At 43.1% G+C, this 20497-nt stretch overlaps 1 protein-coding gene across 2 annotated transcripts in view; it reads left to right on the top strand.

Moving 5' to 3' along the window:
• The first annotated feature begins 4089 nt into the window (after positions 1 to 4089).
• LOC137645015 (centrosomal protein of 128 kDa-like) overlaps positions 4090 to 20497 on the top strand; it is a 157700-nt gene continuing 141292 nt past the window's right edge. The window contains exons 1-2 of one of the 2 annotated variants that reach the window (XM_068377879.1): positions 4090 to 4245; positions 4358 to 4428. In XM_068377879.1, coding sequence (XP_068233980.1) covers positions 4387 to 4428 — 42 coding nt within the window. In that variant the 5' untranslated portion in view covers positions 4090 to 4245; positions 4358 to 4386. Of the gene's footprint in view, positions 4246 to 4357; positions 4429 to 4900; positions 5033 to 20497 lie in introns of those variants that run through there. The other variant, XM_068377880.1, reaches the window with a different exon arrangement.

Here is a 20497-nt window from a genome sequence, read left to right as displayed (position 1 = left end):
TCCCCTGCAGCCCTCGCTGAAGCCACCACCCTGGGGTACCATGACGACAGTGCCCCCTTGAAATTGACCACCGACACCAGCAACGTTGCCTGCGGTGCTGTCCTCGAACAGATCGTCAACGGTTACCTGCAGCCCTTGGCCTTCTTCAGCAAGACACTCAAACCTGCGGAAACCAGGTACAGCACATTCGACAGGGAGCTCCTCGCCGTCCGCCACTTCAACAGCACGTTCGACAGGGAGCTCCTCGCCGTCCGCCACTTCAGATACATGCTTGAAGGAACGCCCTTCACCATCGCAACGGACCACCAGCCCCTGATCCACGCTTTCACGAAGTCTTCAGACGCATGGTCCTCTTGCCAACAACAACACTTGGCAGCCATCGCAGAATTCGGCTGCACTATCAGCTACGTACCGGGTAAGAAGAACCCCGTCGTTGATGCCCTCTCCAGGATCGAGATCAACGCAGTCCACCTGGGGATCGACTACGCAAACCTCGCCATAGAACAGCAGAATGACCTAGAGGCCCAAGACTATTGTACGACAGCATCAACGCTACGAATAAAAGGATACTCCCCTCGGACCGGCCAGGGAAACCATCCTCTGCAACACCAGAAAGGGCCGCCCGCACCCATGGATTCCCACCTCCCGCAGAAGGAAGATCTTCGACGTCATCCACGGATTATCACACCCCTCGGGTCGCACTACAGCCCGCCTTTTATCCGAAAAATTCATCTGGCCAGGAATCAAGAAAGATGCCCGTGAGTGGGCGAGAACCTGCAATAACTTCCAGACGAATAAGGTCAACTGCCATACCGAGTCGGGAGTCGGTGATTTTCACCAACCCACGAGACGATTCGGACACATCCATGTGGACGTCATGGGACCTCTGCCGGCTTCAGGTTCTGCAAGATACCTCCTGACGATCGTCGACCGCTCCACTAGATGGTTAGAAGCAACTCCGATGTCCGAAGCAACCACTCACGCGTTCGCCAAAGCTCTCCTGTCAAGTTGGATCAGCCGCTTCAGTGTCCCCGAAGATATCACGACGGACCGAAGTTCCGCTTTCTTGTCAGAGATCTGGCTCTCTCTAGCAAACCTGATGGGAACGACACTCCACAGCACCACGGCATACAACCCTGCAGCGAACGACATGGTCGAGAGAACTCATTCCACCCTCAAGACAGCCCTGATGGCGAGATGTACTGACGAACTTTGGAAAGCTCAACTCCCGTGGGTCCTCCTTGGCCTTCGCACCGCTCCCAGGGCAGACAGCAAACCTTCTCCTGCGTAGAAGGTCTGTGGCGAGGCACTGACAGTCCATGGCGAATTCTTCCCTGCAACTACCGATGACACCAAGCTGAATCACCTGAGAGAAATCGCCAGGAAATTCAGACCATGCCTGAAAACATACGAGGACAGGACCAGGCACTTCACGCCTAAGAACCTAGATGACTGCGACTACGTCTTCATCTGGGTCGATGCTCACCGCCAACCCCTGACTAGACCTTATCGCAGCCCTTACGAGGTTGTCCAAAGAACAGCTAAATCTTTCCTCCTGAACGTCCACGGACATGAAGATTGGGTGACGATCGACCGATCAAAACCAGCATACATCGAAAGCAACAAGATCACTGTGGGCCCTGGTAGACCCAGGATTCCACCTCAGAACAAATCATCAACCGGACAGGAGAAAACCACGCACTGACTGGGGAAAAAGATTCCTCAAAACCAGAGCAACCTTCCCCTGCGCTCAAGCACTAGAGGGGAATTACGTCGCCATCCACGATACAATGATTAATCGCATCAATCTTCTACGATGCCTGCTGTCTGGGGGGGGGGGGGGTACTTGTAAGGACATAGTCTTACCCGCCATGTTTCCTTCCCCTGAACTCTTTTCTGTAAATTGTAACTTTATTCTTTATTCCACACAGTGGATTTTGTACAACAATATTGCACTCTTTGAGAGCTTTTTATCCATGTATAACATTGTATATCTCATTAGGCTACCGCCTTGATATTTCATATCTATATTTAAATCAAAACACAAATGATTTTGGCGGTTAGATCAGTCTCCCTCCCGGGCTACTAAACCGTCCACACTTTGTAATATAGTGACCGTTGCATGTTCAATAAATTATCAGTCTCTCGCTGCTCGTCTTGTTGTCCTCACATTATAAGTTGGAAGAAGCTAGTCTCAATAAATCAGTTATTACACATTTAAGCGTAGGGCACGCCAAGATATTATCAAATAAATCGACTAACTATGCAAACATTAAAAACAGGAGGAAAAGTTCCTCAGAAGTAACCTAACCCACCCATTAATTGTATGTAGTACCCGAAAAACTACCTACAAATAGTTAGCTATGAATATGCCAAAGATTAAGTTAGGTGAGGTCTGATTAGAATTCTTTCCAGTATATATTTCATTAGTTTTGTAAGGGGGCTTTGTATATCAGCGGCCAGTTCCTCACGCATCCATTAAAAATGGACATCAACTAGCCTCAACTCCGCCGCCCCCTAACCTGGCCTAGAAGCCGTGCCCTTACCGACTTAACTAACAGGGGGGGGGGGGGGTTTAACGGCCCCCTACGCCCCCTTTCACTGCCGCATTCTAAGTTACGCAGGATAATACATGCAAGTAGCCGCTATCATACATATACCCCAAACTAACTATACCATAGACTCATTTAAAATCGTCTACAACTTCAATGCATTTCAAAGTATGGCAAGGTAAAATTAATTCATTGTAACGATATGATCAAACTTACCGATAATGCAGCAGAAATTCTAAGATGATGAAATTAAAGTATAAACGATATTTAGCACCTTCGATTTCGAAAATACAGTATTTGGAGTGAGAAAGTCAAAATCAAACTCAAAGTAGGTTACTGTTATTTAGGTTTTACCAAGAGGCCAACACTCAAATGTCAAACTAAAATGACAGGAAGCACTCGAAGTACTGTAACCGTAACATGAAGACAAAACAACAGGCTACAGGGACCGAGATTGCATCATTGCTGCTACCGTAACAGGCAGTCATGATGGTTTTTTTTTGCGAGCAATAACATCAGAAAGTTTTATTACACTTTATGAGTAAATATATACTCAATTTGGGATGTACTTTAACTTCTAAGAAAATCAAGTCAAGAAAATAATTTACGCTAGTACTGCATTATATCTTTAAATCACATACTGTTTTATAATGATTTATTGTTAATTTGTTCTCATGATTTATTTATTTCCTTTCCTCACTGGGCTATTTTTCCCTATTGTAGCCCTTGGGTTTATAGCATCTTGCTTTTCCAACAAGGGTTGTAGCTTGGCTAGTAATAATAATAATACCAAAGACCCCTTCTGAAATATTTAATGGCCAAAAGGGGTCTATGCTTTAATCACAACCGTTTTCCTAATTCAATACGAATGATGGTTACCAATACCAACTTACCGAGATGATGAAAAATTATATAAACATATGTTTACTATAGAAAAGTTGTCCAAGTAAAGAAATACACACACACACACACACACACACACACACACACACACACACACACATATATATATATATATATATATATATATATATATATATATATATATATATATATATATATATATATATATATATATATGCATACATACATACATACATACATACATACATACATACATACATACATACATATAAATTAGCCTCAAAGATCAGGAAAAAATAGTCGTTGGGAAGTATTTCCGTGCATGGTTTACAAAGCTGGGAAAAAAAATCTAATAATTCAGTAAGTGTGGTGTTTCAAGTTATTTTATTTAAGTATATTAGAACACATTTAACTATTAGATCAGTGGGTGACAACTTATTGCATATACGGAACGCTATCCTACGAGCTACGATTCATTGAAAGATCTGACTTTAGTTACTCGAGTTGCTAAATAGGTTGTATCAAGTAAATAGCTAGCGGATTTAATCGTTCGATTGTTTTTAATTGAACATGAATAAGATTATACAATAAACTAAAGTAAATGAGACGCTGTTCGCGGAGAACAGTGAAATTGGGGTAATTCAGAAGTACAATTATCCTTATGCCGAGGTAAAAGGGACTACTTTCATTGTATCCAGTGCATACTGCATTCGTGCAATTATCCCAGTCTGAGAGTCATGCAAGCTGGACAGCTTGGACGTCTCGTTTTATAGTTTTGGATTTTACTTTTAAATTCTGGGAACGAGTTCTGAGTATTCTGTGCATATTGGTAAGTTGTTACATTTAGTAGTTGTGTATTTTTTTTAGGTATTATTGGTGTGTATTGTAGGGCAATGTATATTGGTTATTTGTAGATAGTAACTTTTGTCTTTTTGTTGCAGAATGTCCCATTCTCCCAGCTGACTGCACAATGTCCAATGAGGTGCTAAAAAATTACAAGGAATGGTTAAGGGTAAGATTGACTGGATTAACTGTTCATTACCGCTCTTTAGTTCTAATGATACCAAGAGGTTATAACCTAGCCCAAGGTACTCCCAGCAAACTTGGTTTTAGATTGTTAACCTTACCTGTCCCCCCCGGCCCCACCCTCCTTAGCCTACATTGTCACACAACGCTTTACAGTGTAATGCATCCTAAACTACCGTTTGATCCTATCACACATGGAATCCCTACATTACAGGACCTGTTTGTTGTATACGTTCTTAGGTATTTATAGTAGGCCTATCATACAGCGTATTTGGACCCAAAGTAAAATTAATGCATGATTGGTGGGATAAGATTATTATTATTATTTTTTTTGAGTTTTCGAGGTGTGTTGATCAACATATTTATGCAAGATTTCTTTCAACATATTTATGCAAAATTTCTTTTTATGGGGAAAATAGGCATACCTGTTAGTCTATGTCTTCAAATCTACATTCCACTCCTCACTAAACCCAGCAACGAAAGCAATCTACCGTGGCATAGGGAAGGGCCTATAAATATCCGCTTTTCTTGCTCCAGATGCTTTTGCATGCAAAACTACGTTCGCACCAATGACATCTTCTGGGGCAATAGTTAAGTAGAAGTAACTATGGAAGTATTTTTTTATGTACTACTAGGGCTCCTGTTAAGACTGTCATCCTAGGTTGGGTTAGGGAAGAACATAAAGTTCCAGTGTTTACTAATGGACGGTGGCTATAGAATACAGGTGTAAACAAGAAGTGTACTCATACAGTGCTGCATTATCCCTAAGGATTGGTAGTAGGTTAGCCCGGGCTCCAGCCACCTGTTGAGATACTACTGCTGGAGAGTTATTGGGTCCTTTGACCGGTTATGGTTATGGCTCATTTTTCCTTTCCCTGCACATACACCAAATAATTTGTCCTATTCTTTACACACTCTCCTCTGTCCTCATACACCAGACAGCACTGAGATTACCAAGGGGTCAAATACTGTAATTGTTCGCTTTCCTCTTCATAAGGGTAGAAGAGACTCTAGCTTTGGTTAGCAGCTCTTAGAGGAAGGACACTCCAAAACCAAACCTTAAAATAGTCTTGGGTAGTGCCATAGCCTCTGTATCATGGTCTCTACTATCTCGGGTTAGAGTTTTCTTGCTTGAGGGTACACTTAATCATGCCATTTGATCTTTTTGCCCTTCGTTTCTTTCATACTTTTTTTTATTATTTGAAATTTTTATAGCTTATACATGAAAGATCAAATTTAGTGTTCTTACTGTTCTTAAAATATTTTATTTTAATTGTTCGTTACTTTTATTGTAGTTTATTTATTTCCTTCTTTCCTTTCCTCAATGGGCTATTTTTCTCAGTTGGAGCCATTGGCTTTATAGCCTCCTGCTTTTCCAACTAGGGTTGTAGCTTAGCCAGTAATAATGATAATAAGGCTAACTAGGCCTATGACCCCAGCAAGAGCAGGAGCCCACCAAATGCAGGGACCTATGCGACTTGTTTTTCTTTTAGTATAAAATGTTGAAACTGAATTATTTACTTGATTTGTAATATTATTGTAATAAATTTCGCAAAAAGAGAGCATGATATTTGCATGGGAGACCATTGGGAGGTGTCAAGGTCCCCAAAGAAGCTTAAAGCCTAGGGTTATGTCAATGTTTGATACAGCACTGCTCTTATGGGTTGCATGCACATCTATACAGCACTCACTAAAGTTATCATCTTGTTTGTACGATGTCATTTGTATTGACATATAGGGATATATATACTGTATGACATTTTCACATTTATTGGTTACATGCATGACCGCACTCACATGTATTGTGCACATTGATTACAATTTTTTGTAGGCCTAACACTCTAATAAGAAATTTTTAAATATTCTTTATTTAATGTGGAAAATTTTAAGGATTAGGCAATTATTTCATAGTTCAAAAATATGAATTATCCCATCAATTTTTCTGAATTTTATTATTTCATTGGTTACTGTAAGCTATTTTACAGTATTGTGGAACCATGATATGTGACTACTTTAAAATCTTTTGAATTTAGTATGGGTTGAAGGGAAAACTAAAAAATCCCCAGACTTGAATAATTGAAAAGAATAATAAGGTCTCATTAAATTTGAAAATGAACGTAGTAATGATGATTAAAACAATATTAAAACAAATACGAATAATGCAGCTCACATAATCCATAGACTAAAGATAAAATGGCGGATGAATTTATAATAAAGTACAATATGAGACTTCAAAAGGTTGCCAAACATTGGAAACACACTTGCTCATCCTCAAGGAAGAGCTTATCCTGCTCACCTATAAGCTAAAAGGTCAATTTCATGGCTCTCATCTCTACGAGTGTGGTCATCATAAGCACCCTTTCAAGCATGGTCATCATGCTCAGCTTTACATTCGTGTTCCTTGCGTTCTCCAGAACACGAGTAGCAATCGTGCCCTTCACCATGCACAAGGAAGGTGCTCAGTAGCTGGTGCTTCCATTTGCACGAATTGTGGTTGCCAGGAAACTTGGAAGATATTCAACGATCGCACTCAAAGGTTAACGATCATCATCGCGCTCTCAAGTAGTTGCGCTACGTGCTCAATCATTACAATCACCTTTGAGACTATTCTACTAACATAGCATCTGCTGATTCATACTCTTGCCGGACAGTGCACCATCACTTAGGAGATTGCGAATAGCCCAAGAAAATATGGATAATGAAGGTGATCACTTGGCTATCAGCGCACATTCATCACGCAATCTCCGATCACCAGAATACGCATGCTTAATGTTAGGAGAGTTTGCACCTAGAGTTTCTGATTCCCTTCACTCAAAGAGATCAGCACCCTCTTAAGATGTTCTCGCTCCCCTTTTAATTTGTGCCAATTGTGCTCTCTTGGTCATGCAGGCTTATAGTCTCACATCCAGATAAGGTACTGTACTCTTAATTGTTAGCATGCGCAAACCGGTGCTTGCTAGTTAAAGTATGTCAACTCTGGAAATGGAGGAATACAGCACTGATGCTCATTATTGAGATATGTGCTCTCCAGCACGGAAAACACTCCATGGGATAAGCACCCTTCATATATGCACTCTTCATATGACATGTCCTCCTTATATGATGCGCTCACCTGTGCATGCAATCCTCTACAAAGTAACACACTCCCTGGATCATATGCTGCTCAGCCTTAGGAACATATGTTTGTGCAATCAATTCATGTGAAATAAACTAGGAGGAGTGTTGGCATGCATTACAGGCAATCCATCCTCCTAGGTGAATGGACACACTTTCTCGCACACATTTCCCAATTGAAGTGGATATATTGGTTAATGTTGGGTTACTTAGTCTATCTCATAATCATGATCAACTGGTAGATACAGTACTGTAATTCAATGAGTCAGGAAGACTTCTTTGTAAGAATGTGAAATTATGAGCACTTGCATTATCCTACTAGGGAATGTTCCTATGGGAATGAGAAATTACCCATTCATAATTGATTGAGGAAATAGCCTCTAGAGGAGGATTTATCCCAAGAGGACCCTGCACAGAACAAACGGTCTCCCCAGGGATGCGGTCATAGTGCATACAGTCAACCCTTGTTAAACTTGTTTCTTATTTGCAGATTCCATACAACTCAGAAATGCTAAATTTGACACCAAATTTCTTAACCGCGAAAAATTGTCAACCAACTCGAGTCAAAACAAGAATTGTTCCAACACTAAATACAAACCCCTTTTGCTCTATAGGATTATTATTACTTGCTAAGCTACAACCCTGGTTGGAAAAGCAGGATGCTATAAGCCCAAGGACTCCAACAAGGAAAATAGCTCAGTGAAGAAATGAAATAGATTACAAAAAAGTTGAAGAGGAATACCAACATTAAAATAAATCTTTCATATATAAACTATACACACTTCAAAATAACAAAAGGAAGAGAAACAAGGTAGAATAATGTGCCTGAGTGTACCCTCAAACAAGAGAACTCTACCCTAAGACAGTGGAAGACCATGGTACAGGGGCTATGGCACAACCCAAGACTAGAGAACAATGGTTTGATTTTGGAGTGTCCTTCTCCATGAGGAGTTGCTTCCCATTGCTAAAGTCTTCTATCCTTGCCAAGAGAAAAGTAACACTGAAAAATTATCACATATTATTATTGTTATTATTATTATTATTATTGTTATTATTACTTGCTAAGCTACATCTCTAGTTGGAAAAACAAGATGCTATAAGCCCAAGGGCTCCAACAGGGAAAATAGCCCAGTGAGGAAAGGAAACATGGAAATAAGAGAAGCAATTAATTAAAATAAAATATCTCAAGAACAGTAACAACACTAAAATAAATATTTCATTTAAAAACTATAAGAACTTTAACAAAATAAGAGGAAGAGAAATAAGATAGAATAGTGGGTAAATTTTTACAGTAGTTCCAACTCCATTTTTGTAGAGTAATTATATATTTTCGTGTGTGTTTTAATGTGTTGTGAATGGTTACGATAGTAATAGTTCGGGGAAATAAGTTGTTTTTCAGTTAGTAGCTTATACCCCCCTACTACATCCAACAAGGTTGGGGACCCTTTGGGAACACGGGGTTTTTTTGGTGGGGTAAATCACCATGGATACAAAACAGCATATGAATTAATGAATTAGGAGCACCTACAGATCAAACAAACCTAACCTAACCTAGGACAGCTAACCTAACCAGATCAAACCAACCTAACCTAACTTGGGACGCGGAGCCCTGATGGGGGCCAGAGCCCCCCGATAGTGTTTAAATGACCTAACCAGATCAAACCAACCTAACTTAACCTAGGATGAGGAGCCCTGACTGGGGGGCTCCGCTGCCCCGTACCCCCCCCCCCCCCCAATAGTGTGTAAATGACCTAACCAGAACAAACCAACCTAACCTAACCTAGGACGCGGAGCCCTTACCGCATACCCCCCCAGGATAGTATTTAAATGACCTAACCAGATCAAACCAACCTAACCTAACCTAGGACACGGAGCCCTGACCGCATACCCCCCCCCCCGGATAGTATTTAAATGACCTAACCAGATCAAACCAACCTAACCTAACCTAGGACACCTAACCTAACCTAGGACACGGAGCCCTGACCGGGGTGCTCTGCGCCCCTGTACCTCCCCGGATAGTGTTTAAATGACCTAACCAGATCAAACCAACCTAACCTAACCTAACTGGGGAAGTATATTATGTTACAATATTAATTGAAATACAATTAAAAATTTACCTTAATTGGATGGACACAAACGTTTTGATGGTTTATATCCAGAACAAGAAGGTTGTGGCTCATCTACAGTGTCGTCGTCGTCGTCATCAGAAAAGGATTCCCTAGGTGGTGATGGTGGGTGAGTGTCACTTAAAGGTGGATACAGTTTAGCAGCTTCAAGTAAAAATTGGTGCAAAACTGAATCCTGGTAATGCTTAATAAATAAATACCTAGCAAGGTATTGTTTCAAATAGTCTTTTTTAATACCAGGCCTTTTAATCCACTCCTTAATATCACGCCACAAGCGTTCAATATTTTGAGTGTGAATATTAGGATTGTTGGGATCAACAAAATTTTCTGAGTGGTTTACTTGAAAATAAGTGTATCCACTCTCACTGATTTTATTATAACCTCGCCATGAATCACTGTAAATAATAGAGCCTGGTTTAATGTAGCGATTAATTGAAGGAATTAAAGTTTCACTTTTCCGATTGTCAGCACCAGGATCAATTAATGCCTCAACAAAGATTTTTTTTGATGTTCTCTCTATACCACCAAACAACCAACACTGGGTAAGAGGGCGACCTTTATGGTATTTACTATGAGTAATTAGTGTTTCATCAATTTCCACTTCAACATCAACACCACCAATGGGCTCCTGATTATTGTACCAAAACTGACTCACCTCACTACAAAAACTTCTCCAATCAACACTGGTCTTTGATGAAATATTTAAATACTTAATAATTGGGCGATGTTTCCAAAATTCACTCAAAAATTGGCAAAGAAAAATCATCAACTTCCATATTGGCAATTTAACTTTATCTAAAAATGTGCCTTTCCGATCACTTACAGTAAAATTACAATATTTTCTCTTTTTGTGTCTTTTGCCTAAAACATAACCCGTACAGCGGCAAACGTTTTTATCGTTTCTGAATTGACAGGGTTTTCCACAATTTAAACACTGTACTGCTGCAGGTAGCACTCCATGTTCTCTTAAAAATTCAATGCACCGTGTTTCATTTTCATAAAAATCATGAATTAATCGAAAATAATCAAAATTGCAAGACAAACACAGAGACATAGCTTAATTCTATGAGAGACTTCAACCAAATGACAAGCAAATATGGCTGACAGCTGTCAGATTTTCACCAGGTCACGTGACTCCTAGACATACGATGTAACTACCCACAATGCAATTTTAAGAGGGAAAAATTCGCATCAGAACCACAATGCAGTTCCAAACAAAAACAAATTCGCATCACAGCACAAACTGCAAACTGTGTCTGTGATAAAGTAAACAAAACACTTCGAAATTTTTCGAGGATAGGAATTCTATAACCATTCATATCTCGCATATGGTGAATTTCCCCAAAAAGTGTTCAGAGACAAAGTTTAACAATTTCTTATGCAAAATGCATCTATAATACTATAATTATTATAGAAAGAGTTGGAACTATAGTAAAATAATACCAAATAGTAGGGTGCTTGGGTGTACTCTCAAGCAAAAGAACTTTAACCCAAGACAATGGAAGACCATGGTACAGAGGCTATGGCACTACCCAAGACTAGAGGACAATGGTTTGATGTTGGTGTGTCCTCCTAGAAGAGCTGCTTACCATAGCTAAAGAGTCTCTTCTACCCTTTCCAAGAGAAAAGTAGCCACTAAACAATTACAGTGCAGTAGTTAACCCTTCGAGAGAAGAAGAATTGTTTAGTAATCTCAGTGTTGTTAGGTGTAAGAGGACAGAGCAGAATGTGGGTAGAATAGGCCAGACTATTCAATGTATGTGTAGGCAAAGGAAAAATTCGCCATAACCAGAAAGAGGGATCCAAAATAGTACTGTACTGTCTGGCCAGTCAAAGGGCTTAATTGTCTGGTGGTAGTATTTCGTTATCTAACATCTGACTGCAAACTATCATGAACAAAACCTTACTATAGTACAAAATCCACAACCACAAACTAGTTTTTTTAGATTCCCATACTCTACTTAGTCATGAACTACATTTTCGTTTTGTTTTTCCATAACGACATCCAAGAGCAAATATTTTATGAATTCCATCAGGATTTAAAGTTTACAATAACAAGTTCGACATAATGAAGACCTAATATACACATTCGTTGTGAAGTAAAACCAACATAATCGAGGTCTCATTGAATAGGAAAAATTGCTTGTTCTCATACTAACAAACCTTCTGTTATTTATGTGGATATTCTTTCTTGGCAGCTGGATGTAGTCATTAGACTTTAATTGCTAGGTGGCAACCCTGCCTTTATGTCTAGGTTAGAGGCCGACCCACACTCTGTGTCCTACTTGCCGAGGGCATCGATGCGAGCAGGGTTCGCCCTGCTTAGAATGTAGGTAGTGGTTTGCCTCCCAGTGGGAGAAGTTAAGGCGGCGTAGGAAGAAGACGATTAAGTGTGATCGTTCTCTCAGGGGGCAAGCGGTGCGCGTTCCCCTTCTTCTCGCACTTCCAAATCTCTCTCAAAAGCTCCATCTCGTGCCCACTCTCACAAGGGACGTTCGAGTAGGAGCGCAGATCGCTTAACTCCTTGGCAACCCAGTGGTAAGGGGGGTGATTGTTGGTTCCCCTAGAGGAGCAGCTTCTCCTCCAGAGCTGCTGCAGGTGTGGTCATCCTTAGAGATTTTGGGAGACCTTCGAAGGAGGAGCTGCTGTGCCTTCTTCAGCGTGGTGCCAGGATGGATCCTTCTCTGGAGCCGTCAACATCTCATTCTCTGGATCTGTGCGAAATCCATTTGCCGCCTTCCCCTGGTCCTTCCACGCGAGGAGGGGGTGATTGTTCGCCTCTCCAACGAACCCTCTCTCTCCATCCTAGGACCTTGTCGTCCCTTAACCCTCAACCCTCGGTTTCTTCCAACGGGAACCCTCAGGTTGCAGGTGACGATCTTTCGGGTATCAGTGTGCCTTCCACCAGCAGGGCTAAGGCACGAGCATCGGCATCGCCTCACTGTTCTGGACCTTCTTTCCCTGATCTCCCTTCGTGACAATCGAAAGATCGTAACGATGGTAGGTCATCGTTATCCGAGCGTTCTTCACCTAGAAGACGCTCGCGCTCTAGAGCTTTGCACTCATGAGACAGTAGGTCTAAACGCTCTCCTCGGAGGCGTTCTTCACGAGGACAAGTCTCACGATTCGTGAACAAAGTCTAGACCTTGGTCCATATGCTCGGGTTCTAGATCATCACGATCTAGATTACGAGGACGGTACTTGCGCTTGCGAGGACAACGCTCACATTCATGAGGGCGGTGTTCGCACTCTCGGGTATCGTTCACGAGAACTAAGTTCTCATTCGCGAGGCCGACGCTCACATTCGCGATATAGGCATTCGCTGCGTTCACGCCGTTCTCGAGAGCTAGACGCTTGCTTCCACGAACACGAATCGCACGTTCGCGATCAAGGTGTAGATATTTCTTGTCTAGAGGTAGAGGTAGGCGTACTCGCAGTCCATTAGCATGTAGCCCCTCAACCAGACCTTCCAAGCGACCTCGGACTGAACCTGATGATAAGAACGACCACTTCTCAAATAAGTGTCCAGCTAAACTCTCAGTGCCTTTTACAGCATGGGGAGTTTTAGCAAAGCGCTCGCCTATGCAACGCTTGGAAAGCATCCTGCTGTGACGTGTTCTCCATCTAGAGTAGTCCCTACTTAGGACGTCCTCCTCTGCCGACTTCGTTGGACGTAATGTCAGGATGCCTGAAAACTTTAAATCAATCAATCGTTGGATGTAGGTACTCCTTAGGGGCATCAGGTAGGTGCTAGACCTTCCTCTTCCTCTGTGGCTCCCAGTGCTCCTGTTGCGAGCGCTTCTGCTTGGAAATCGCGTCCGTTGTTGCATGAAGTTCGTGATTTTGCCTGGGACTCACTATTTCATAAGCAAATCTGCAAATTTTGCGAGCAATTCGTAAGTAGATGTGTCGGAATCGCGAGCATGTGCGGATCCAACACCTTTGTCTCGCCCTTTTACGTCTTCCACCTCGAGCGGGAGACCGATACCCTTCCCAGAAGGATTCAAAGAGTCTCCTAATAGGTTCGCAAATGTGCCTATTAACCCGGATCTTCCTCAGCGTCAAAAGGAATGTGCTTCTCTGCCTCAAAGGTTGTCTCCTCTGTCGACTAGCAATCCTTCTTGAGTTACACACAAAGGACATTTCTAGGGACCTCCAAGGTGTACCTAGGGTTTCAGAGCTTCCTCCGTGGGCGTCGACTTTCATGTCCACTATCCAGAAGGCTCTCAAGGTGTCGCCTCCACCGCCACAATCCCCCGACTGCTAGTCAGGGCAACCCCTAGAATCCCTCTGGAACCCTCATCGAGCTTGTTAGTTGGGAGTCAAGATCCTAGAAGGAGGTCGACACAGACAAAGCGCACAGATCACTTCCACCCCAATCGCATGCTGAAGGCCATGCCCCATCTGAATCTTAAATGGCCAACTTACCTTTCGCGCCAGTGAAAGCAAAGGAAGTCGTGAGCAAGAAGCAGAAAAGACGGATGAGAGGCATAATTCCACCTCACGCCAACATCATCGATCCTATGATGACTAGGGACATAAGCTTGTCCAGGGACATAGCGATCCTTCCCTTCAACCCTCGAGACATTGAGGTAGTGCCTCCAGATCAGTGTCCAGTTTCTGTACCTCCAAAGGAGGAACCTCAAGCTCCTGCTGCCAAGGCTTCGTGTAAGTCCTTGAAGACCTCATAGGTTCTCTCTCCTAAGACCGCTGAGGAACCGGAGGACACGAAGACAAAACAAAAGAACGGCACAGTACGGGAAGCTGGAGAGGCTGAGGCACAGATGTGGTCCCCAGTGGCGGGCCCATCCATGGTTTCAGTTGACGACTCTGACCTACCCCAGGATCCGGATGTGAACCTGGAGGTGGAAGACCCCTTAGACTCTTAGGATGAGAATCTTTCTAAGGCGGGAAGTCTGAACTATCATTCCAAACAGGAGAGATGTGAGTTGGAACATAACTTTTGGCAGGTCCTTGCCTATATGTAGGCCATCAACAGGCTATCCACTACTGGTTTCACTATCCAGAAAGGGAAGGATATGGTACTCGTGGAAATATTTGAGACCCAGAAGCCTTCCAGGTCCAGTGCAGCTTTGCCCTGGTCCAAAGGTCTGACAGCCGCCAAAAGGAAAGCTATCGCTCAGATAGCTGGAACTTCTAGTTCCTTGAGGGCAGGTTCCTCTTCTTGGTCCCTTCCACTTCCTTTTGTGCTACAAAGGAAGTATTATGAGATTGAAGGGTAACCACATTCCACCATGACCCTTGACCCTTCAGTAGAGTCCCTAACAAAGGGCGTTCCCATTCAAACCCTCTCCTCTGAAGGCCTCACTATCGGCAGTTGAGCTCCTAAACGTAGAGAGAGGCGTGAGGGCTGCTTCGTGGCTGGATCATTGGTTGGCATCCTTGGGCTTCATGGTTCGCTCCCACGATCTTTTGAGAGAGTCGACCAGGAAGACGGAGTCTTTCCTTTTGTAAGGCACCTGGACTCTGAGTTTCTGTCGCATCACGTTGTCAACCTGTGGGCGAACGCTATCCTCAAGGGAAGGGATACCGTCACAGGTCGGTTTCACAAGCAGTTGCCGAAAGTGGAAGTCTCGTTTGAGGAACTCCACCCTCAAGGGTTCTTCTCTCTTCGTTCCGGAGAGATAGAGAGGGCTGCTGAGCGATGGATGAAATCTAACAATGATTCTCTCCATTGGGCCATGACATCACAGTCCTATGCTAGACCTTCTCAGTCTTCCCGGCTTCAGCAAGCAACTTCCTCTACTCACCAGTCAACTTCTGGGTCCTCGGGACCTCCCAAGGTGTGTAAGCAGACCTTTGAGTCCAAGGGACAGAAAGGGTCCGAATCCTTCAGAGGAAAGAAGGGAGGTGGGCGAGGTGGTCCCTCCTAGTAGGAATGGCATTCCTCATCACCCACCACCTCTGGGAGGATGCCTACAGTGCCACTGGCAGAGTTGGCAGCTCCGCGTGGCAGATCCCTGGATGGTCTATGTGTGATCGCCCTAGATATCATTCACTCTCTCCCTCCTCTGACTCGGGATCCCGTTCATCTAGACTTCTATGCGAGGGATCCACAAAGGAGCTGGCCTTCAGGGTCAATGTTCAGACCATGCTGCAGGAGGAAGCTCTCCAAGAGGTGGTAGATGGGTGTGCAGGCTTATACAGATGAGTTTTTTTGGAAAATAAGGCGACTGGAGGCTGGAGACCAGTCATCGATCTCTCCCCCCTGAACAAGTTTGTTCCACAGACTCGGTTCAGAATGGAAACAGCAGACATTGTCATCCAAGCGGTACGTCCTAGGGACTTCATGTGCACATAGGATATGAAGAACGCATACTTCCAGATCCCAATACATCCGTCTTCAAGGAGGTATCTTAAGATTCATTTACGAGGGAAAGGCATGCCAGTTCAAGGTTCTATGCTTTAGTCTTGTGACAGCTTCTCAGATATTTACCAGTGTGTTCGCCCTAGTGTCATCTTGGGCTCACAGGAATGGCATCCATCTTCTCAGATATCTGGACGACTGGCTGACCCTCGCAGACGACCCTTTTTCGTCACAGAGACATGCCTCTTGAGTTTTGTCAGGATCTGGGGGTCCTGATAAATCACGAGAAGTCACTGCAACCCCCACAGAGACTGATATACCTGGGAGTGATCATAGACTTCATCTGAGGGAAAGTCTTCCCATTAGGAGAAACAGTACACAGACTGAAGGAAGTGGCTGCACCCTTCCTCAGAAATGAAGTTCTTCCAGCCACTCATTGGTTGAAAGTGTTAGGCCTCCTAACCTCTCTTATCTGTCTTGTTCCAAACAGCTGCCTCAGGATAAGATCCCTGCAGTAGCAGCTGAAGTCCGTGTGGAACCAAAACTCGCATCCACCGGACACCCGAGTTTTCATAACTCAGGATCAGGTGACGGATTTGAGTTGGTTGGTGGATGGTAGACGAAAATCTTTGGTGAGGCCAAAATCTTCTCGTTCCCCCTCTGGATTTTATACTCTTCACAGATGCATCAAGAGGGGGGGCCGGCCTCACCTACTTCACCATACGATCCATGGCCTTTGGTCTGAGTCAGGAAGGTACCAGCACAAGTCCTCTAGAGATGAGAGAAGCCTACCTGGCTCTTCATCAGTGTCAACAGTTGCTGGCAGACCACTCTGTGGTATTGATGAGCGACATCACCACAGTACTAGTCGTCGACTTACGACAAAGATGGGGACCGTGAGACGCTGTCGAACTCTAAAAGTGAAGTTTCTGTAGATTTATTGTGATTCGGCAATCATCTAAGTCAAATTTTATCAATATTTTCTTTTTTTATTTCATTTTCTTGTTTAGTAGGATATCATATGCTCTATTCAAGTATTTTTGCATTCTATTTTTCAGTTTCAGAAGAATTTTAAATAACAAGAATTACTTAATAGTTTTTTTACCTTTGGTTAAGATCTGCTGATCTGAAGGCACCGCTACTGTATCGAAAGATTGCACCCATACGATTGGTGTATTTTTTATATAATTTCTCAATTTATTCGAAATATCCTCATGATGAATATTACATGAGCACCAATATGTTACAGGATATCACAGTTTTCACACAGTTCCTTTATAGATATTATTATTAGTTGTCATGCGAATACATTGTCACTCTTTCTCTGTGCGTGCGTGCGTGTGCAGATACCTTTAGAAAAGAAAAAAATATACAGTATAGCCCCTAATTTCTCCGTGCGAGTGTGTGTGTATGCGGGCCCTTACTGGTTAAGAGTACTGTACAGTGAACCCTCGCTACTTCGCGGTTCGACAATCGCGGATTCACCACTTCGCGGGGTTTTCCCATAACCCATATATATATACATATCGCGGATTTTCCGGAAAATTCGAAAATACTGCGAAATCTGAAGACAACCAAATACGATATTTTGTTACCTGTAATTTAATTAATATTGTAATTAGTAATATCTGTTCTTACTGATTGTTCATTGCATTACATATGATATATAATTCAGCACAGAAAGAAATAAAACACGAAAAGAGAATGTGATCATACGATAATTCAGTACTGTATACAGTACGTAGTAAAATTAAATCGAACATGAAATGCAAATCAGATGCAGTCATACCATATTAGAATGGTGTACTGTAAGGCTGCTGTTGGCTACTACTGTACTACAAATGTAATGGATGTGCTTCTTTTCCATGAATCTTTTGTATGTATACGTACGTAGTACTGCATCCAATAATATTCTTTGTTGCAAAAATCACATTTCGAATAAGCGTACGAGAGAGAGAGAGAGAGAGAGAGAGAGAGAGAGAGAGAGAGAGAGAGAGAGAGAGAGAGAGAGAGAGAGAGGCGTAAAATAGCGTACGTAAAGCTGTATTATTATTATTGTTATTATTATTATTGTTGTTGTTAATAAAATTATTATTGTTATTATTATTATCATTATTATTATTACTGTACAGTATTATTATCATTATTTATTATTATTACGGTATTTACTTAATCTACGTACGTTCGGTATGCGCGGGGCATCTTCTATGAGTAGGTAACCTACGCATCATAGTACTGTAAGACGGGTTGTGATTGGTTCAAGCGCGGATAGATGACGAATCAGAACTCAAGTTTTGTTATCTAGCCTGTGATTGGTGTTTTGCCCGCATCTCCTACCCGCAGCATCTAAGTTCTCGCGGGGCTGGATCGTCCACTCTCTGTTACCGCGTATCGCTGAGTAGACGTTCTTAAGTGTGTGAATCTGTGCTGTGTGCGACTTTTTTAAGTTGAACTTTTTGTTACTGTAAATCCTACTGTAATGGCTCCCAAGCGTTCTGCTTCTCTTAAGGCTGGTAGTGAGCCTAAACGCCACCGAAGGATGATGACGATAGCTGAGAAGGTTACGCTTCTCGACATGTTAAAAGATGGTAGAAGTTACGCGTCCGCTGGCCGCCATTTTGGCATCAACGAATCTACTGTTCGCTATATCAAGAAGGACGAGGCGAACATTAGAAAGACGGCTGCAATCACCTTTAGCAGATCAGCGAAGCGAGTCGTTACAACGCGTAATAAAACGATCGTACGCATGGAAGGTGCTTTAGCTGTGTGGATTGCCGACTGCCGGAAGAAGAACATAGCGTTGGATACGAACACCATCCAAACAAAGGCTTTGAGTTTATATGAGAATTTTGCTGCAAAGGAACCTAAAGACGACGACGGCAACCATGCTGAAGATGATGATGATGCAGATGATCCTCAACCAGGGACATCCACTGATTCCCAGCCTCAGAAACGTTTTTCCGCCAGCAAAGGATGGTTCGCGAAGTTTCAGAAACGCTTCGCCCTGAAAAGCGTTTCCCTGCATGGGGAGTCTGCTTCTGCTGACACTGCCGCTGCTGAAACTTACGTGAACCAGACGTTCAAGAATATTATCGCCTAAGGTGGATACAAGCCGGAACAAGTCTTTAATATGGATGAGACCGGCTTGTTTTGGAAGAGAATGCCGTCGCAAACTTTCCTGTTCAAAGAGGAAGCCAAAGCCTCTGGCTTTAAAGCATTCAAGGATCGCGTTACCCTCGTGATGTGTGGCAATGCTGCTGGATTTTTGCTAAAGCCGGGGCTTATTTATTAGTCGAAAAATCCTCGCGCTTTGAAAAATAAAAATAAGAATCTCCTTCCCGTGTACTGGATGCATAATCAAAAAGCATGGATTACGAAGATGCTGACCTCCAACTGGTTCCATCAGTGTTTTATCCCGCAAGTCAGCAAATATCTCTTAGAGAAGGGCTTGCCATTCAAGATCCTTCTCCTTATGGATAACGCTGGTGGACACGCAACTGACCTGTCGCATGAGGGCATTCAGGTTGAGTTCCTGCCACCCAACACCACGTCATTAATTCAACCGATGGACCAGGGGGTTATCAGGGCGTTCAAGGCCCTCTACACAAAGAACACTTTGGCGGACCTCGTTGCGTGTGTGGATGCTGCCCAAGATGACGAGGATGAAGATTTTAACTTGAAGGCGTACTGGCGGCAGTACACCATAGCCACGTGCCTGCAGAATATTCAGAAGGCACTTCAAGAGATGAAACCTGCAACCGTGAATGCGAGCTGGAAGAAGTTGTGGCCCGATATTGTTTACGACGACAAGGGATTTACTCCGTCGGAAATCCAACACTCTGCAATACGCAAATCTGTGCAGTTGGCTGCCATAATTGGAGGTGACGGGTTTGGCGACATGACGACTGAAGACGTCGAGGAGTTGTTGGACTGCCATTCCCAGCCCCTAACTGACGCAGACCTCGAAGACCTGACGAAATCGGCAAGTGAAGAAGAGAGTGATACCCAGGAAGAGACCCAAGAAAATGTCGAAGAAACAGGCTTAACATTAGAACGGCTTGCCAAGGCCTGCAACCATGCGAAGGAGTTGAAAGAAATGTTGCAAGAGTGGGACGAGGATATGGTTCGCTCGATGCAATTCTGCAACAAGATCGATGAAGACATGACTCCCTACAAAATTCTCTTGGATCGAAAAAAGAAGCAGCGGCAACAACTTCCGATCACAATGTTCTTCCAGCCTCGCAAAAAAGAGCCAGTTCCTCCTGCTAGTACGCCTTCGGAAGAAATTGAAGAAGTTTCCCAGGAAGAAGTTGAAGAGGTGTCCCAGGAAAAGACACCTCCGTCTGAAAAGACGTAAAATACTACCTGGCTGCACAGTAGAACACATCATCAGCTTCATCATCATCATTTCTACTGTGCAGCAAATTCATCGCCATCATCATTCAAGTTTTTCTTGAACTTCTTTTGTGGTGAGTACAGTAACAATC

Source organism: Palaemon carinicauda, chromosome 8 (genome assembly GCF_036898095.1).
Source record: "Palaemon carinicauda isolate YSFRI2023 chromosome 8, ASM3689809v2, whole genome shotgun sequence".
NCBI lineage: Eukaryota > Metazoa > Arthropoda > Malacostraca > Decapoda > Palaemonidae > Palaemon > Palaemon carinicauda.
Note: the sequence above shows the minus strand (reverse complement) of the source record. Positions and strands in the feature narration are given on the sequence as shown.